At 38.1% G+C, this 20000-nt stretch overlaps 1 protein-coding gene across 1 annotated transcript in view; it reads right to left on the reverse strand.

The window, feature by feature from the left end:
* The window catches only part of LOC148078986 (uncharacterized), a 31748-nt gene extending 16103 nt beyond the window's left edge, over positions 1-15645 (reverse strand). The window contains exons 1-9 of the mRNA XM_087790421.1: positions 14741-15645; positions 11712-11924; positions 9452-9626; positions 6186-6306; positions 5963-6126; positions 5684-5786; positions 5458-5604; positions 923-1057; positions 501-629 (exon numbers count right to left, since the gene is read on the reverse strand). Of these exons, the coding sequence (XP_087646547.1) occupies positions 501-629; positions 923-1057; positions 5458-5604; positions 5684-5786; positions 5963-6126; positions 6186-6306; positions 9452-9626; positions 11712-11924; positions 14741-15189 (1636 nt within the window). The 5' untranslated portion in view covers positions 15190-15645. The remainder of the gene's footprint in view (positions 1-500; positions 630-922; positions 1058-5457; positions 5605-5683; positions 5787-5962; positions 6127-6185; positions 6307-9451; positions 9627-11711; positions 11925-14740) is intronic.
* Between the last annotated feature and the right edge of the window lie 4355 nt (positions 15646-20000).

Here is a 20000-nt window from a genome sequence, read left to right on the forward strand (position 1 = left end):
CATGATCGTCAGACACATTATCGTCAGACACACGTGATCGTCAGACACGTGATCGTCAGACACACGTGATCGTCAGACACACGTGATCGTCAGACACGTGATCGTCAGACACGTGATCGTCAGACACGTGATCGTCAGACACGTGATCGTCAGACACACGTGATCGTCAGACACATTATCGTCAGACACGTGATCGTCAGACACACGTGATCGTCAGACACGTGATCGTCAGACACGTGATCGTCAGACACACGTGATCGTCAGACACGTGATCGTCAGACACACGTGATCGTCAGACACACGTGATCGTCAGACACACGTGATCGTCAGACACGTGATCGTCAGACACATTATCGTCGGACACACGTGATCGTCAGACACATGATCGTCAGACACATGATCGTCAGACACACGTGATCGTCAGACACACGTGATCGTCAGACACACGTGATCGTCAGACACGTGATCGTCAGACACATGATCGTCAGAAACAGACTCACGCTGAGAACAGTCGCTGCCGATCCAGCCGGGGTAACACTGGCAGGATCCGTCGATGGGGTTACATGTTCCGTTGTTGGTGCAGGAGCAGCTCCAGGAGCAGGTCTTACCGTAGAAGCCACTGGGACACACTGAGGGTCATGGAGAAGTTCAAACATCTGCTTCTGTTTGGACTCGAGTTCAATGATTTATTATTATTTATGTTTTCAGAACGTTAGATTTGATTAATTAATTCAATGGTTTCATTTGTATGTCATGTGTTAGTGTCACATGTCTCTTGATTGATTCTTCACACATTATAAATGACCTTCTAGTGTTTTATCATTTAAAGAGAACAAACAATGATATCTTTTACTGCCTCGTCCTCTAAAGAACGGAAACAAAACGAAGCCGCACAGAAGCAGGAGGAGCTGAAGGTTCTCACCTTCGTTACAAAGTGTTCCCTTGAAGCCTGGAAGACAATCACACTCTCCTGTCACATGATGACACGGACCGTTGCTGTGGACACACTGAGGACACGTCTGACTGCAGCGGTGACCGAAGTATCCTGGAGAACAAACTACAAGAAGGTTTGTTAATATCTACTGCAGTATCCTGGAGAACAAACTACAAGAAGGTCTGTTAACATCTACTGCAGTATCCTGGAGAACAAACTACAAGAAGGTTTGTTAACATCTACTGCAGTATCCTGGAGAACAAACTACAAGAAGGTCTGTTAACATCTACTGCAGTATCCTGGAGAACAAACTACAAGAAGGTTTGTTAACATCTACTGCAGTATCCTGGAGAACAAACTACAAGAAGGTCTGTTAACATCTACTGCAGTATCCTGGAGAACAAACTACAAGAAGGTTTGTTAACATCTACTGCAGTATCCTGGAGAACAAACTACAAGAAGGTTTGTTAACATCTACTGCAGTATCCTGGAGAACAAACTACAAGAAGGTCTGTTAACATCTACTGCAGTATCCTGGAGAACAAACTACAAGAAGGTCTGTTAACATCTACTGCAGTATCCTGGAGAACAAACTACAAGAAGGTCTGTTAATATCTACTGCAGTATCCTGGAGAACAAACTACAAGAAGGTTTGTTAATATCTACTGCAGTATCCTGGAGAACAAACTACAAGAAGGTCTGTTAACATCTACTGCAGTATCCTGGAGAACAAACTACAAGAAGGTCTGTTAACATCTACTGCAGTATCCTGGAGAACAAACTACAAGAAGGTCTGTTAACATCTACTGCAGTATCCTGGAGAACAAACTACAAGAAGGTCTGTTAATATCTACTGCAGTATCCTGGAGAACAAACTACAAGAAGGTTTGTTAACATCTACTGCAGTATCCTGGAGAACAAACTACAAGAAGGTCTGTTAACATCTACTGCAGTATCCTGGAGAACAAACTACAAGAAGGTCTGTTAATATCTACTGCAGTATCCTGGAGAACAAACTACAAGAAGGTCTGTTAATATCTACTGCAGTATCCTGGAGAACAAACTACAAGAAGGTCTGTTAATATCTACTGCAGTATCCTGGAGAACAAACTACAAGAAGGTCTGTTAATATCTACTGCAGTATCCTGGAGAACAAACTACAAGAAGGTCTGTTAATATCTACTGCAGTATCCTGGAGAACAAACTACAAGAATGTCTGTTAATATCTACTGCAGTATCCTGGTGAACAAACTACAAGAAGGTCTGTTAATATCTACTGCAGTATCCTGGAGAACAAACTACAAGAAGGTCTGTTAATATCTACTGCAGTATCCTGGAGAACAAACTACAAGAAGGTCTGTTAACATCTACTGCAGTATCCTGGAGAACAAACTACAAGAAGGTTTGTTAACATCTACTGCAGTATCCTGGAGAACAAACTACAAGAAGGTTTGTTAATATCTACTGCAGTATCCTGGAGAACAAACTACAAGAAGGTTTGTTAACATCTACTGCAGTATCCTGGAGAACAAACTACAAGAAGGTCTGTTAATATCTACTGCAGTATCCTGGAGAACAAACTACAAGAAGGTCTGTTAACATCTACTGCAGTATCCTGGTGAACAAACTACAAGAAGGTTTGTTAATATCTACTGCAGTATCCTGGAGAACAAACTACAAGAAGGTTTGTTAACATCTACTGCAGTATCCTGGAGAACAAACTACAAGAAGGTCTGTTAACATCTACTGCAGTATCCTGGAGAACAAACTACAAGAAGGTCTGTTAACATCTACTGCAGTATCCTGGAGAACAAACTACAAGAAGGTCTGTTAACATCTACTGCAGTATCCTGGAGAACAAACTACAAGAAGGTTTGTTAACATCTACTGTAGTATCCTGGAGAACAAACTACAAGAAGGTTTGTTAACATCTACTGTAGTATCCTGGAGAACAAACTACAAGAAGGTCTGTTAACATCTACTGCAGTATCCTGGAGAACAAACTACAAGAAGGTCTGTTAACATCTACTGCAGTATCCTGGAGAACAAACTACAAGAAGGTTTGTTAACATCTACTGCAGTATCCTGGAGAACAAACTACAAGAAGGTTTGTTAACATCTACTGCAGTATCCTGGAGAACAAACTACAAGAAGGTCTGTTAACATCTACTGCAGTATCCTGGAGAACAAACTACAAGAAGGTTTGTTAACATCTACTGCAGTATCCTGGAGAACAAACTACAAGAAGGTTTGTTAACATCTACTGCAGTATCCTGGAGAACAAACTACAAGAAGGTCTGTTAATATCTACTGCAGTATCCTGGAGAACAAACTACAAGAAGGTCTGTTAACATCTACTGCAGTATCCTGGAGAACAAACTACAAGAAGGTCTGTTAACATCTACTGCAGTGATGAACGAAGTATCTTAATTCCTGTGCAAGATGTACTTTGATAAAAATATAATGTTGATATATAATTATATAATATATAATAATATAATAATAATATAATATAATATAATATATAAAGTTATTATATTCTACTGACATTTGAAAATCTGTTTTCCATTCAATGCTTTTCAACGTCACACGCAGCAAGTGTCTGGCGCCCTCTAGTGACCGAACAGCACTGTTGAGTTTATCTTGTTTATTCTTTTTTATGTTGTGTGTCACTGGTTGTGTCACTGGTTGTGTGTCACTGGTTGTGTGTCACTGGTTGTGTGTCACTGGTTGTGTGTCACTGGTTGTGTCACTGGTTGTGTGTCACTGGTTGTGTGTCACTGGTTGTGTGTCACTGGTTGTGTGTCACTGGTTGTGTGTCACTGGTTGTGTGTCACTGGTTGTGTCACTGGTTGTGTGTCACTGGTTGTGTCGCTGGTTGTGTCACTGGTTGTGTGTCACTGGTTGTGTGTCACTGGTTGTGTGTCACTGGTTGTGTCACTGGTTGTGTGTCACTGGTTGTGTCACTGGTTGTGTGTCACTGGTTGTGTGTCACTGGTTGTGTCACTGGTTGTGTGTCACTGGTTGTGTGTCACTGGTTGTGTCGCTGGTTGTGTCACTGGTTGTGTCACTGGTTGTGTGTCACTGGTTGTGTCACTGGTTGTGTCACTGGTTGTGTGTCACTGGTTGTGTGTCACTGGTTGTGTGTCACTGGTTGTGTCACTGGTTGTGTGTCACTGGTTGTGTCGCTGGTTGTGTCACTGGTTGTGTCACTGGTTGTGTGTCACTGGTTGTGTCACTGGTTGTGTCACTGGTTGTGTGTCACTGGTTGTGTGTCACTGGTTGTGTGTCACTGGTTGTGTCACTGGTTGTGTGTCACTGGTTGTGTGTCACTGGTTGTGTGTCACTGGTTGTGTGTCACTGGTTGTGTGTCACTGGTTGTGTGTCACTGGTTGTGTGTCACTGGTTGTGTCACTGGTTGTGTGTCACTGGTTGTGTGTCACTGGTTGTGTCACTGGTTGTGTGTCACTGGTTGTGTGTCACTGGTTGTGTGTCACTGGTTGTGTGTCACTGGTTGTGTGTCACTGGTTGTGTCGCTGGTTGTGTCACTGGTTGTGTGTCACTGGTTGTGTGTCACTGGTTGTGTCACTGGTTGTGTCACTGGTTGTGTGTCACTGGTTGTGTCACTGGTTGTGTGTCACTGGTTGTGTGTCACTGGTTGTGTCGCTGGTTGTGTCACTGGTTGTGTGTCACTGGTTGTGTGTCACTGGTTGTGTGTCACTGGTTGTGTCACTGGTTGTGTCACTGGTTGTGTCGCTGGTTGTGTCACTGGTTGTGTCACTGGTTGTGTGTCACTGGTTGTGTGTCACTGGTTGTGTCACTGGTTGTGTCACTGGTTGTGTGTCACTGGTTGTGTGTCACTGGTTGTGTCGCTGGTTGTGTCACTGGTTGTGTCACTGGTTGTGTGTCACTGGTTGTGTGTCACTGGTTGTGTCACTGGTTGTGTCACTGGTTGTGTCACTGGTTGTGTGTCACTGGTTGTGTGTCACTGGTTGTGTGTCACTGGTTGTGTCACTGGTTGTGTCACTGGTTGTGTCACTGGTTGTGTCACTGGTTGTGTGTCACTGGTTGTGTGTCACTGGTTGTGTCGCTGGTTGTGTCACTGGTTGTGTCACTGGTTGTGTCACTGGTTGTGTGTCACTGGTTGTGTGTCACTGGTTGTGTGTCACTGGTTGTGTCGCTGGTTGTGTCACTGGTTGTGTGTCACTGGTTGTGTCACTGGTTGTGTGTCACTGGTTGTGTGTCACTGGTTGTGTGTCACTGGTTGTGTCTCACTAGTTGTGTGTCACTGGTTGTGTGTCACTGGTTGTGTCACTGGTTGTGTCACTGGTTGTGTCACTGGTTGTGTCACTGGTTGTGTGTCACTGGTTGTGTCACTGGTTGTGTCACTGGTTGTGTCACTGGTTGTGTGTCACTGGTTGTGTGTCACTGGTTGTGTGTCACTGGTTGTGTGTCACTGGTTGTGTCACTGGTTGTGTCACTGGTTGTGTCACTGGTTGTGTGTCACTGGTTGTGTAACTTACTCCTCTGGCAGGTGGTTCCACGGTATCCCGGCGCACACTCACAGGTTCCTTCATCAGGTGAACACGAGGCTCCGTTCTTACAGTTGCAGGGCAGAGAACAGTTGGGGCCCCAGCGGCCCTCAGCACACACACTGTCACAGTGGATTCCTGAAGAAGATGTTTTATTGGTGATGTTCACACGTCAACACTATCATCATGAACTTTGTTCTCCTCAACATCTTCTCACCAGTCCATCCAGCCAGACATCGACAGTGTCCAGTAGAATGATGACATCCATCAGCATGACTGCAGTCACACCTTTCTCTGCAGCTCAGTCCATACGTGCCGTCCTGGTCACATGATCCCTGTTACTGTACTGAGACTAAACTACACTGTTCATCAAACTATTTCAACCATCATCTAACTATTTTCAACTAGAATCTAACTATTTTCAACTGTAAACAAACTATTTTCAACTATAATCCAACAATTTCAACTAGAATCCAACAATAATAACCTAACTCACCTGGCAGTGCTGCTCACAGCGACCTCCCCTCCATCCAGGTGAGCAGCTACACTGTCCATCTAAAGCGCTGCAGGCTCCTCTGTTGCCACACATGCAGGTCCGGTTGCAGCTCAGACCGAAGGTTCCACTGGGACAGTTGATAGAACAGTCCACGCCGTGCCAGCCTGAGAACAAACTCATGAACACAACGTTCTCAGCAAACATCTGCCGCCTCTGAGCTCACCTGGTCTACAGAAGCAGGAACCATCCACAGGTGAGCACTGAGCTGCGTTCTTACAGGTGCAGGTGGACGAACAGTTGGCGCCGTAAGATCCAGTCGGACATCCGATCGAACAGTTCTGACCCTGAGAAACACACGTATATATAAACGCCTTCAAACGTCTATAAACATCTTTAAACGTCTATAAACGTCTTCAAACGTCTATAACCGTCTATAAACGTCTATAAACGTCTATAAACGTCTTTAAACGTCTATAAACGTCTATAAACGTCTTCAAACGTCTATAACCGTCTTCAAACGTCTATAAACGTCTATACATGTCTTTAAACGTCTATAAACGTCTATAAACGTCTATAAACGTCTATAAAAGTCTTTAAAAGTCTTTAAACGTCTATAAACGTCTTCAAACGTCTATAAACGTCTATAAACGTCTTTAAACGTCTTCAAACATCTTTAAACGTCTATAAACGTCTTCAAACGTCTATAAACGTCTTCAAACGTCTATAAACGTCTATAAACGTCTTTAAACGTCTATAAACGTCTTCAAATGTCTTTAAACGTCTATAAACGTCTATAAACGTCTTTAAAGGTCTATAAACGTCTTCAAACGTCTATAAACGTCTATAAACGTCTTTAAACGTCTATAAACGTCTATAAACGTCTTCAAACGTCTATAAACGTCTATAAACGTCTATAAACGTCTTTAAACGTCTATAAACGTCTTTAAACGTCTATAAACGTCTATAAACGTCTATAAACGTCTTTAAACGTCTATAAACGTCTATAAACGTCTTTAAACGTCTTCAAACGTCTTCAAACGTCTATAAACGTCTATAAACGTCTATAAACATCTATAAACGTCTATAAACGTCTATAAACGTCTTTAAACGTCTATAAACATCTATAAACGTCTATAAACGTCTATAAACGTCTTTAAACGTCTTCAAACATCTTTAAACGTCTATAAACGTCTTTAAACGTCTATAAACGTCTATAAACGTCTTTAAACGTCTATAAACGCCTTCAAACGTCTATAAACGTCTTTAAACGTCTATAAACGTCTTTAAACGTCTATAAACGTCTTTAAACGTCTTTAAACGTCTATAAACGTCTATAAACGTCTTTAAACGTCTATAAACGTCTTTAAACGTCTTTAAAAGTCTTTAAACGTCTTTAAACGTCTTTAAACGTCTATAAACGTCTATAAACGTCTATAAACGTCTTTAAATGTCTATAAACGTCTTTAAACGTCTATAAACGTCTATAAACGTCTATAAACGTCTATAAACGTCTTTAAAAGTCTTTAAACGTCTTTAAACGTCTATAAACGTCTATAAACGTCTTTAAATGTCTATAAACGTCTTTAAACGTCTATAAACGTCTATAAACGTCTATAAACGTCTTTAAATGTCTATAAAAGTCTTTAAACGTCTATAAACGTCTATAAACGTCTATAAACGTCTTTAAAAGTCTTTAAACGTCTTTAAACGTCTATAAACGTCTATAAACGTCTATAAACGTCTTTAAACGTCTTCAAACGTCTTTAAACGTCTATAAACGTCTATAAACGTCTATAAACGTCTTTAAACGTCTTCAAACGTCTTTAAACGTCTATAAACGCCTTCAAACGTCTATAAACGTCTATAAACGTCTTTAAACGTCTATAAACGTCTTTAAACGTCTTTAAACGTCTATAAACGTCTATAAACGTCTATAAACGTCTTTAAACGTCTATAAACGTCTTTAAACGTCTTTAAAAGTCTTTAAACGTCTTTAAACGTCTATAAACGTCTATAAACGTCTTTAAATGTCTATAAACGTCTTTAAACGTCTATAAACGTCTATAAACGTCTTTAAACGTCTTTAAACGTCTATAAACGTCTATAAACGTCTTTAAATGTCTATAAACGTCTATAAACGTCTATAAACGTCTATAAACGTCTATAAACGTCTTTAAATGTCTATAAAAGTCTTTAAACGTCTATAAACGTCTATAAACGTCTATAAACGTCTTTAAAAGTCTTTAAACGTCTTTAAACGTCTTTAAACGTCTATAAACGTCTTTAAATGTCTATAAACGTCTTTAAACGTCTATAAACGTCTATAAACGTCTATAAACGACGAACTTTTAAACACATTTTGACTTTTGAAATATAATGAAATATAATATAATATATTATAATATAATATAAATATAATATAATGAAATATATTATAATATAATATAAATATAATATAATATGATATAATGAAATATATTATAATATAATATAATATAATATAATATAAATATAATATAATATAATATAATATAATATAATATAAATATAATATAATATAATATAATATAATATAAATATAATATAATATAATATAATATAAATATAATATAAATATAATATAATATAATATAATATAATATAAATATAAATATAATATAATATAATATAATATAATATAATATAATATAATATAAATATAATATAATATAAAAATAATATAATATAATATAATATAATATAATATAATATAATATAATATAATATAAATATAAATATAATATAATATAATATAATATAAATATAATATAAATATAATATAATATAATATAATATAATATAAATATAAATATAATATAATATAATATAATATAATATAATATAATATAAATATCATATAATATAATATAATATAATATAATATAAATATAATATAATATAATATAATATAAATATAATATAATATAATATAATATAATATAATATAATATAATATAAATATAATATAATATAATATAATATAATATAAATATAATATAATATAATATAATATAATATAAATATAATATAATATAATATAATATAATATAATATAATATAATATAATATAAATATAATATAATATAAAAATAATATAATATAATATAATATAATATAAATATAATATAATATAATATAATATAAATATAAATATAATATAATATAATATAATATAATATAATATAATATAATATAATATAAATATAAATATAATATAATATAATATAAATATAATATAAATATAATATAATATAATATAATAGAATATAAATATAAATATAATAGAATATAATATAATATAAATATAATATAATATAATATAAATATAATATAATAGAATATAATAGAATATAATAGAATATAATATAAATAGAATATAAGTTTCTCATTCAAGCGTTCCATGTTTCAAGGCTCCACAGGTTCGACCTTCGACCTCGGCGAGTGACTCACAGTGAACCCCGGAGCACAGATACAGTCTCCTGTGACGCCGTGGCAGTCGGCGCCGTTCTGGCAGCGACACGCCTGCTGGCAGGACTCGCCGTAGAATCCTGGAGGACACGTCTCGTTGCAGTACAGGCCGGACCAGCCCGGGCGACACGTGCACTCGCCGGACATGGGATGACAGCTGCACACAAACCATCGTCCGTTACTACCTGTTGTTTTTCCACCCGACGCCCTTCGACCCCCTGACCCGACGCCCTTCGACCCCCTGACCTTGAAACTAGTCCTGTGACACGTTTGCAGGTGAACTTTGATTCAGACGTTGACGTGTTCGGAACAGTTGCTGCTCAAACACAAGTTCTATTGAGGAACATCAGCACAGCTGACGCACACATGTGTGAGTCCAGTTGTGAGGCTACAACACACACACACACACACACACACACACCCCCACACACACACACACACACACACACACACACACACACACACACACACACACACACACACACCCCCACACACACACACACACACACACACACACACACATAATAATAACTTTAGCATCTTAAATAAATGACTTTGAAAGTCCATTCATTCATTTTCTACCACTTTATCCCTTACGGGGGTCGCGGGGAGACTGAAGTCTATCCCAGTATCATAGGGTGAGAGGCAGGGGACACCCTGGACAGGATGCCAGTCTGTCGCAGGACACACAAAGACACACAAACATTCACACACACACACTCTTACCTACGGAAAATTTCCAAAGTTCTCAATCAACCTCTGTATGTTTCTGGACTGTGGGAGGAAACCCGAGTGTCCGGAGTAAACCCACGCAACACGGTGAGAACATACTAACTACACACAGGAAGGTCACGAGTTGACCTGGAAGTGAACCAGCAACCTTCTGGCTGTGAGGCGACTGTGCTTACCACTGCGCCAACAAACGTTTACAAAAAATATTAGAAAGTAATAAACCTGAGGTAAGAAAGTCTTGGGCTCTATTCTACTGAGGTAAGAAGGTATTGGGTTCTAATCTACTGAGGTAAGAAGGTCTTGGGTTCTATTCTACTGAGGTAAGAAGGTCTTGGGTTCTATTCTACTGAGATAAGAAAGTCTTGGGTTCTATTTTACTGAGGTAAGAAGGCCTTGGGTTCTATTCTACTGAGGTAAGAAGGTCTTGGGTTCTAATCTACTGAGGTAAGAAGGTATTGGGTTATATTCTACTGAGGTAAGAAGGTCTTGGATTCTAATCTACTGAGGTAAGAAGGTCTTGGGTTCTAATCTACTGAGGTCAGAATGTCTTGGGTTCTAATCTACTGCAGTAAGAAGGTCTTGGGTTCTATTCTACTGAGATAAGAAGGTCTTGGGTTATATTCTACTGAGGTCAGAAGGTCTTGGGTTCTAATCGACTGAGGTAAGAAGGTCTTGGGTTCTATTCTACCGAGGTAAGAAGGTCTTGGGTTCTAATCTACTGAGGTCAGAAGGTCTTGGGTTCTAATCTACTGAGGTCAGAAGGTCTTGGGTTCTAATCTTCTGAGGTCAGAAGGTCTTGGGTTCTAATCTACTGAGGTCAGAAGGTCTTGGGTTCTAATCTACTGAGGTAAGAAGGTCTTGGGTTCTAATCTACTGAGGTCAGAAGGTCTTGGGTTCTAATCTACTGAGGTAAAAAGGTCTTGGGTTCTAATCTACTGAGGTAAGAAGGTATTGGGTTCTAATCTACTGAGATAAGAAGGTCTTGGGTTCTAATCTACTGAGGTAAAACGGTCTTGGGTTCTAATCTACTGAGGTCAGAAGGTCTTGGGTTCTAATCTACTGAGGTAAGAAGGTCTTGGGTTCTAATCTACTGAGGTAAGACGGTCTTGGGTTCTAATCTACTGAGGTCAGAAGGTCTTGGGTTCTAATCTACTGAGGTAAGAAGGTCTTGGGTTCTAATCTACTGAGGTCAGAAGGTCTTGGGTTCTAATCTACTGAGGTAAGAAGGTCTTGGGTTCTAATCTACTGAGGTCAGAAGGTCTTGGGTTCTAATCTACTGAGGTCAGAAGGTATTGGGTTCTATTCTACTGAGGTAAGAAGGTCTTGGGTTCTAATCTACTGAGGTCAGAACGTCTTGGGTTCTAATCTACTGAGGTCAGAAGGTCTTGGGTTCTAATCTACTGAGGTCAGAACGTCTTGGGTTCTAATCTACTGAGGTAAAAAGGTCTTGGGTTCTAATCTACTGAGGTAAGAAGGTCTTGGGTTCTAATCTTGTCATCACCGGACGTACCTGCGTGTGTTGCTGGCGTAGCACGGACACTTCCTGTCGCAGCGCAGGCCGTAGTGTCTCTCCGGACAGAGGCGGACGCCGCACGTGTCTCCGGTGTAGCCCGGCTCGCAGACGCACATCCCGTTGCTATGGTAACACACGCCGTTGTTCTTACAGCGACACGTCTTGGCACAGCCGGCGCCGTAGGTACCGACGGGACACGTGTCCTGGCACCTGCACACGCACACGTATGACTCTTGTCATAGAACTCATGACCAGAAAATAAATGTTTGAATGTGTTGACTTTTGGTTCCATTGTTTGAGGTAAAAACGTAAAGATCATTAAAAACAAGCTTTAGTTTTAAATTCAAAATCAAACTTTTTTCACAATATTACTTAGTTTCATCAATAAATAAAAACATGAAGAGAACAATATTTAAAATAAATACACAGAGTAAACAAACACAGTTGAATGTAGATATAAATTATTGTTATAATAATAATAGAAAAAAATAAAAGTTAATTTTGTTTAAACTAAACAAGATTCATTTATAAATAATATATCATTTTAAAAACAAAATGATATCACGGACCAGTTGTTGCTTCATGTGCTTCAGTATCTGAACATGTCTCACTAACTTGGGCTGTGAACCCATCAGCAGCTGTCAATCAATCATGAGCCGCAAGCACCTGTGAGTCAGTAAAACATCATGTTTCTAATAAAGCCCTTCAAGAACCTTGGAAACAAGAACCTTGGAAACAAGAAGCTTGGTAACAAGAACCTTGGAAACAAGAACCTTGGTAACAAGAACCTTGGAAACAAGAACCTTCGTAACAAGAACCTTGGAAACAAGAACCTTCGTAACAAGAACCTTGGTAACAAGAACCTTCGCAACAAGAACCTTTGTAACAAGAACCTTCTTAACAAGAAGCTTCGTAACAAGAAGCTTCGTAACAAGACGCTTCGTAACAAGAACCTTTGTACAAAAACCTTCGTAACAAGAACCTTTGTAACAAGAACCTTTGTAACAAGAACCTTCGTAACAAGAACCTTTGTAACAAGAACCTTTGTAACAAGAACCTTCGTAACAAGAACCATTGTAACAAGAACCTTCTTAACAAGAACCTTCGTAACAAGAACCTTTGTAACAAGAACCTTCGTAACAAGAACCATTGTAACAAGAACCTTCTTAACAAGAACCTTCGTAACAAGAACCTTTGTAACAAGAACCTTCGTAACAAGAACCTTTGTAACAAGAACCTTCGTAACAAGAACCATTGTAACAAGAACCTTCGTAACAAGAACTTTTGTAACAAGAACCTTTGTAACAAGAACCTTCGTAACAAGAACCTTTGTAACAAGAACCTTCGTAACAAGAACCTTTGTAACAAGAACCTTCCTAACAACAACCTTTGTAACAAGAACCTTTGTAACAAGAACCTTGGTAACAAGAACCTTGGTAACAAGAACCTTTGTAACAAGAACCTTTGTAACAAGAACCTTCCTAACAAGAACCTTTGTAACAAGAACCTTTGTACAAAAACCTTCGTAACAAGAACCTTTGTAACAAGAACCTTTGTAACAAGAACCTTCGTAACAAGAACCTTTGTAACAAGAACCTTCGTAACAAGAACCATTGTAACAAGAACCTTCTTAACAAGAACCTTCGTAACAAGAACCTTTGTAACAAGAACCTTCGTAACAAGAACCATTGTAACAAGAACCTTCTTAACAAGAACCTTCGTAACAAGAACCTTTGTAACAAGAACCTTCGTAACAAGAACCTTTGTAACAAGAACCTTTGTAACAAGAACCTTCGTAACAAGAACCTTTGTAACAAGAACCTTCGTAACAAGAACCTTTGTAACAAGAACCTTCCTAACAAGAACCTTTGTAACAAGAACCTTCCTAACAACAACCTTTGTAACAAGAACCTTTGTAACAAGAACCTTGGTAACAAGAACCTTGGTAACAAGAACCTTTGTAACAAGAACCTTCCTAACAAGAACCTTTGTAACAAGAACCTTCCTAACAAGAACCTTTGTAACAAGAACCTTTGTACAAAAACCTTCGTAACAAGAACCTTTGTAACAAGAACCTTTGTAACAAGAACCTTCGTAACAAGAACCTTTGTAACAAGAACCTTCGTAACAAGAACCATTGTAACAAGAACCTTTGTAACAAGAACCTTCGTAACAAGAACCTTTGTAACAAGAACCTTCCTAACAAGAACCTTTGTAACAAGAACCTTCCTAACAAGAACCTTTGTAACAAGAACCTTTGTGACAAGAACCTTGGTAACAAGAACCTTGGTGACAAGAACCTTTGTAACAAGAACCTTCCTAACAAGAACCTTTGTAACAAGAACCTTCCTAACAAGAACCTTTGTAACAAGAACCTTCCTAACAAGAACCTTCGTAACAAGAACCTTTGTAACAAGAACCTTCATAACAAGAACCTTCGTAACAAGAACCTTCAAAACAAGAGCCTTCAAAACAAGAACCTTCAAAACAAGAACCTTCGTAACAAGAACCTTCAAAACAATAACCTTCGTAACAAGAACCTTCAAAACAAGAGCCTTCAAAACAAGAACCTTCAAAACAAGAACCTTCAAAACAAGACCCTCTTCTTCCAGAGTCAAGTTGGTTCTCCATGATGTTCCTCCTCTACAGTTAATGGGTTCCGTGGTTAGGGTGCGCCGCGGCTCGCCTGTGTCACTGATGTTTCAGCTCCAGCCCTTATTTACTCATAAACCAGCAGTTGAAGGTTCTATTCCTGTCGCGGGCCTGGATAAGTATACGCTGGTGTTTCTGGTGCTGCTCATTATAGCGGCGCCGCTGGAGCAGCGCTGAGAAAACACTGTTGTTGCCACGATCGTTCCAGCAGTGACGCTGATTAACGTTACAGAGACTCACGGCTCCTGAAACTTTCTGTGACGATGTTTCTGTTTCCACTGGTTTCTGAGGATCCTCGTCCTGAAGTCACTTCCAGGTGTTGGACTCTTGTGTCACAAATATCTCTGTGTCGAACCCGTGACTCGTTCTCTCACCGTTCTCCGGTGTATCCGGGGCTGCAGTGACACTGACCCGTCGACGACACGCAGAAGCCGCTGTTGTGACACTGACACTCCTGAGAGCAGTTGGGCCCGAATCGTCCTTCTGGACAAGGCTGTCCACACACAGTTCCCTGGACACACACACACACACACACACACAGAGAGAGAGACACACACACACACACACACACACACACACACAGAGAGAGACACACACACACAGAGAGAGAGACACACACACACACACACACACACACACACACACACACACACACACACAGAGAGAGAGAGACACACACACACACAGAGACACACACACACACACAGAGAGAGACACACACACACAGAGAGAGAGACACACACACACACACACACACACACACACACACACACACAGAGAGACACACACACACACAGAGAGAGAGAGACACACACACACACATACACACACACACACACACACACACAGAGAGAGAGAGAGACACACACACACACACACAGAGAGACACACACACACACACACACACAGAGACACACACACACACACACACAGAGAGAGAGACACACACACACACACACAGAGAGAGACACACACACACACACACACAGAGGGAGACACACACACACACACATACACACACACAGAGACACACACACACACACACACAGAGGGAGACACACACACACACACAGACAGAGAGACACACACACACAGACAGAGACACACACACAGAGAAACACACACACAGAGAGAGACACAAACAGACACACACAGACACACACACAGAGAGAGACACAAACAGACACACACAGACACACACACAGAGGGAGACACACAAACACACAGAGGGAGACACACACACACACACACAGACAGAGACACACACAGACACACACAGACAGAGACACACACACAGAGAAACACACACAGAGAGAGACAAAAACAGACACACACAGACAGAGACACACACACAGAGAAACACACACAGAGACAGAGACACACACACATACACACACACACACACACACACACACACACTGTGTTAGTCTTGAAGAACCAAACATTGTTTGTATCTGATGAACTTGATTTTCTGGTAGAAACGAACAAGGAAGTGAAAGTTCATCTCCTAACACTAGAGAATCTATGCATGTGTTCACGATGAAGCTGATCATCGATGGAGAACATCATCTGAATCATCTTCACCATCATGGCTTCTTACCATCCATCCTGCGGGACACGAACACGCTCCGGTCACGTGATGACAGACGCCGCCGTTCTGACACGGACATCTTTGCTCGCACTGAGGTCCATGTTTGCCTGGAGGACAGGAGTCCTCACAGCTGGAACGACAAGATGGTGACAGTTACTGTTAGAGTCTTAACTTCAGACGTGATTCTGTTTCTGCTCGTCGTTTCTGTTTCTTCATCGTTTCTGTTTCTGCTCGTCGTTTCTGTTTCTTCATCGTTTCTGTTTCTGCTCGTCGTTTCTGTTTCTGCTCGTCGTTTCTGTTTCTGCTCGTCGTTTCTGTTTCTGCTCGTCGTTTCTGTTTCTTCTCGTCGTTTCTGTTTCTTCTCGTCGTTTCTGTTTCTGCTCGTCATTTCTGTTTCTTCTCGTCGTTTCTGTTTCTTCTCATCGTTTCTGTTTCTTCTCGTCGTTTCTGTTTCTTCTCATCGTTTCTGTTTCTTCTCGTCGTTTCTGTTTCTTCTCATCGTTTCTGTTTCTTCTCGTCGTTTCTGTTTCTTCACATCGTTTCTGTTTCTTCACATCGTTTCTGTTTCAGTGTGTCTGTCAGGCAGACACATCCACGGAGGTCGTCTGGAGGTCGTCGTAGTATTTCAAAAGTATCTTATATTATTTATATTCATTCACATCCAAGATGTGTTTCTTCTTCATGAAAACAGAACAAGGTTTTCCCAAAAAAATAAATATAAATAAAAACCAGAAGATAAAAAAGACGAATGAATATAAACTTGAATAAACTTCTGTAATTAATAACATTATTTTCTTAAATTAAAACTACAAAGTACAAGTTTTTACCTTCAGATTAGATTTAAATGCAAGTTAAACTAAATACTTTACACTAGCGATGAAACCAGGAGAAGATTATATTTAACTCACATCTTTAAATATTGAATATCATTTTAAAAAGCATGTCTAAGACACACTGAGGTTAGTCACTCATCATCACCAATATATGCAGAGCTTTAAATCCAGACTTTGTTGTGTTTGGAGGCAGAAAGGTGTGAAAGTAAGACGTTTGAGGAGCTGCTGGTGCCACAGAAACAGCGTGAGGACGAACCCCAAGAACACAAGAACACTCACAAGGCTCCGGTGTACCCCGGCGAACACTGGCATCCCCCCGTCACGTGATCACACGCCGCCTGGTTCTGGCACTGGCACTTCTGCTGGCAGCCGGCGCCGTAGGTGGCGAGCTCGCACCGGGCCTCGCAGCGCCAGCCCTGGTACCCCGGCGAGCAGATGCAGGCGCCGCTGATGGGGTTACACAAGGCCTGGTTCTGACACTGACAGCGGTTGGTGCAGTGAGGACCCCAGTGTTGGGCGTCGCAGGCTGGAGAGACAAACGTGTGACATGTGACGGGTTTGTACAACCAATCATCTCCTGAAGAACAAATGTCATCAGAGTCTCATTATGTTGAAACAACAACAAGAAAACGTTCATTTCTGTCCTTCTTTGTCCTGTTGCTGGAGAAACTACTTGGAAACCATCAGAAAAATATACTACAATGTTGTACTGCTGTGTATGTACAGGAGTACACGTTATCAGACGTTTGTAATACCAGTGATAACCTGTATGTCAAGTGTAATGTTCTGGTTACTTCATATAGGTTAGTTAGGTTAGGTTAGTTAGGTTAGGTTAGTTAGGTTAGGTTAGTTTAGGTTAGTTTAGGTTAGGTTAGTTAGGTTAGTTAGGTTAGGTTAGTTAGGTTAGGTTAGTTAGGTTAGTTAGGTTAGGTTAGTTAGGTTAGTTAGGTTAGTTAGGTTAGGTTAGTTAGGTTAGGTTAGTTAGGTTAGTTTAGGTTAGTTTAGGTTAGTTAGGTTAGGTTAGTTAGGTTAGGTTAGTTAGGTTAGGTTAGTTTAGGTTAGTTTAGGTTAGGTTAGTTTAGGTTAGGTTAGTTAGGTTAGGTTAGTTTAGGTTAGTTAGGTTAGTTAGGTTAGGTTAGTTAGGTTAGGTTAGGTTAGTTAGAACTTTATTGATCCTCAGCAGGTCTCCTTCGGGAAAGTGTTTTTTTCCAATTATCCACAGCAATACAGCAATTATTCATAAAAAATAAATAAAAAATAAAATAAGAACAAGAACAAAGAGAATAAAGAGAAAGAACAAGATGATACAATCTAAGTCTAAAGATAAAGAACAAGATCAAAGAAAAAATAACAAAGACAAAAATACAAAGACTAACATAGAAATGTTCATGTTCATGTTTATGTTCATGTATATGTTCATGTATATGTTCATGTATATGTTCATGTTTATGTTCATGTATATGTTCATGTATATGTTCATGTTTATGTTCATGTATATGTTCATGTTTATGTTTATGTTATGTTTATGTTTATGTTTATGTTTATGTTTATGTTCATGTATATGTTCATGTTTATGTATATGTTCATGTTTATGTTTATGTTTATGTTATGTTTATGTTTATGTTTATGTTTATGTTTATGTTCATGTTCATGTATATGTTCATGTTCATGTTCATGTATATGTTCATGTTCATGTTCATGTATATGTTCATGTTTATGTTCATGTATATGTTTATGTTTATGTTTATGTTTATGTTTATGTTTATGTTCATGTTCATGTATATGTTCATGTATATGTTCATGTTTATGTATATGTTCATGTTTATGTATATGTTCATGTTTATGTTCATGTATATGTTCATGTATATGTTCATGTATATGTTCATGTATATGTTCATGTTTATGTTCATGTTTATGTTCATGTTCATGTATTTGTTCATGTTCATGTATATGTTCATGTATATGTTCATGTATATGTTCATGTTCATGTTTATGTTTATGTATATGTTCATGTTTATGTATATGTTCATGTTTATGTATATGTTCATGTATATGTTCATGTATATGTTCATGTTTATGTATATGTTTATGTATATGTTTATGTATATGTTCATGTATATGTTCATGTATATGTTCATGTTTATGTATATGTTTATGTTTATGTTCATGTATATGTTCATGTTCATGTTAATGTTTATGTTCATGTATATGTTCATGTTTATGTATATGTTCATGTTTATGTATATGTTCATGTATATGTTCATGTTTATGTATATGTTCATGTTTATGTATATGTTCATGTATATGTTCATGTTTATGTATATGTTCATGTATATGTTCATGTTTATGTATATGTTCATGTTTATGTATATGTTCATGTATATGTTCATGTTTATGTATATGTTCATGTATATGTTCATGTTCATGTATATGTTTATGTATATGTTCAAGTATATGTTCATGTATATGTTCATGTATATGTTCATGTATATGTTTATGTATATGTTCATGTATATGTTCATGTATATGTTCATGTATATGTTCATGTTTATGTTCATCTATATGTTCATGTATATGTTCATGTTTATGTATATGTTTATGTATATGTTCATGTATATGTTCATGTATATGTTCATGTATATGTTCATGTATATGTTCATGTTTATGTATATGTTCATGTTTATGTATATGTTCATGTATATGTTCATGTTTATGTATATGTTCATGTATATGTTCATGTTTATGTATATGTTCATGTATATGTTCATGTTTATGTATATGTTTATGTATATGTTCAAGTATATGTTCATGTATATGTTCATGTATATGTTCATGTATATGTTTATGTATATGTTCATGTATATGTTCATGTATATGTTCATGTTTATGTTCATGTATATGTTCATGTATATGTTTATGTTTATGTTTATGTATATGTTTATGTATATGTTCATGTATATGTTCATGTATATGTTCATGTATATGTTCATGTATATGTTTATGTATATGTTTATGTATATGTTCATGTATATGTTCATGTATATGTTCATGTATATGTTCATGTATATGTTCATGTATATGTTTATGTATATGTTTATGTTTATGTTCATGTATATGTTCATGTATATGTTCATGTATATGTTCATGTATATGTTCATGTATATGTTTATGTATATGTTTATGTATATGTTTATGTATATGTTCATGTAT

The sequence above is a fragment of the Callionymus lyra genome, chromosome 5 (genome assembly GCF_982586985.1).
Source record: "Callionymus lyra chromosome 5, fCalLyr1.hap1.1, whole genome shotgun sequence".
In the NCBI taxonomy this organism is placed as follows: domain Eukaryota; kingdom Metazoa; phylum Chordata; class Actinopteri; order Syngnathiformes; family Callionymidae; genus Callionymus; species Callionymus lyra.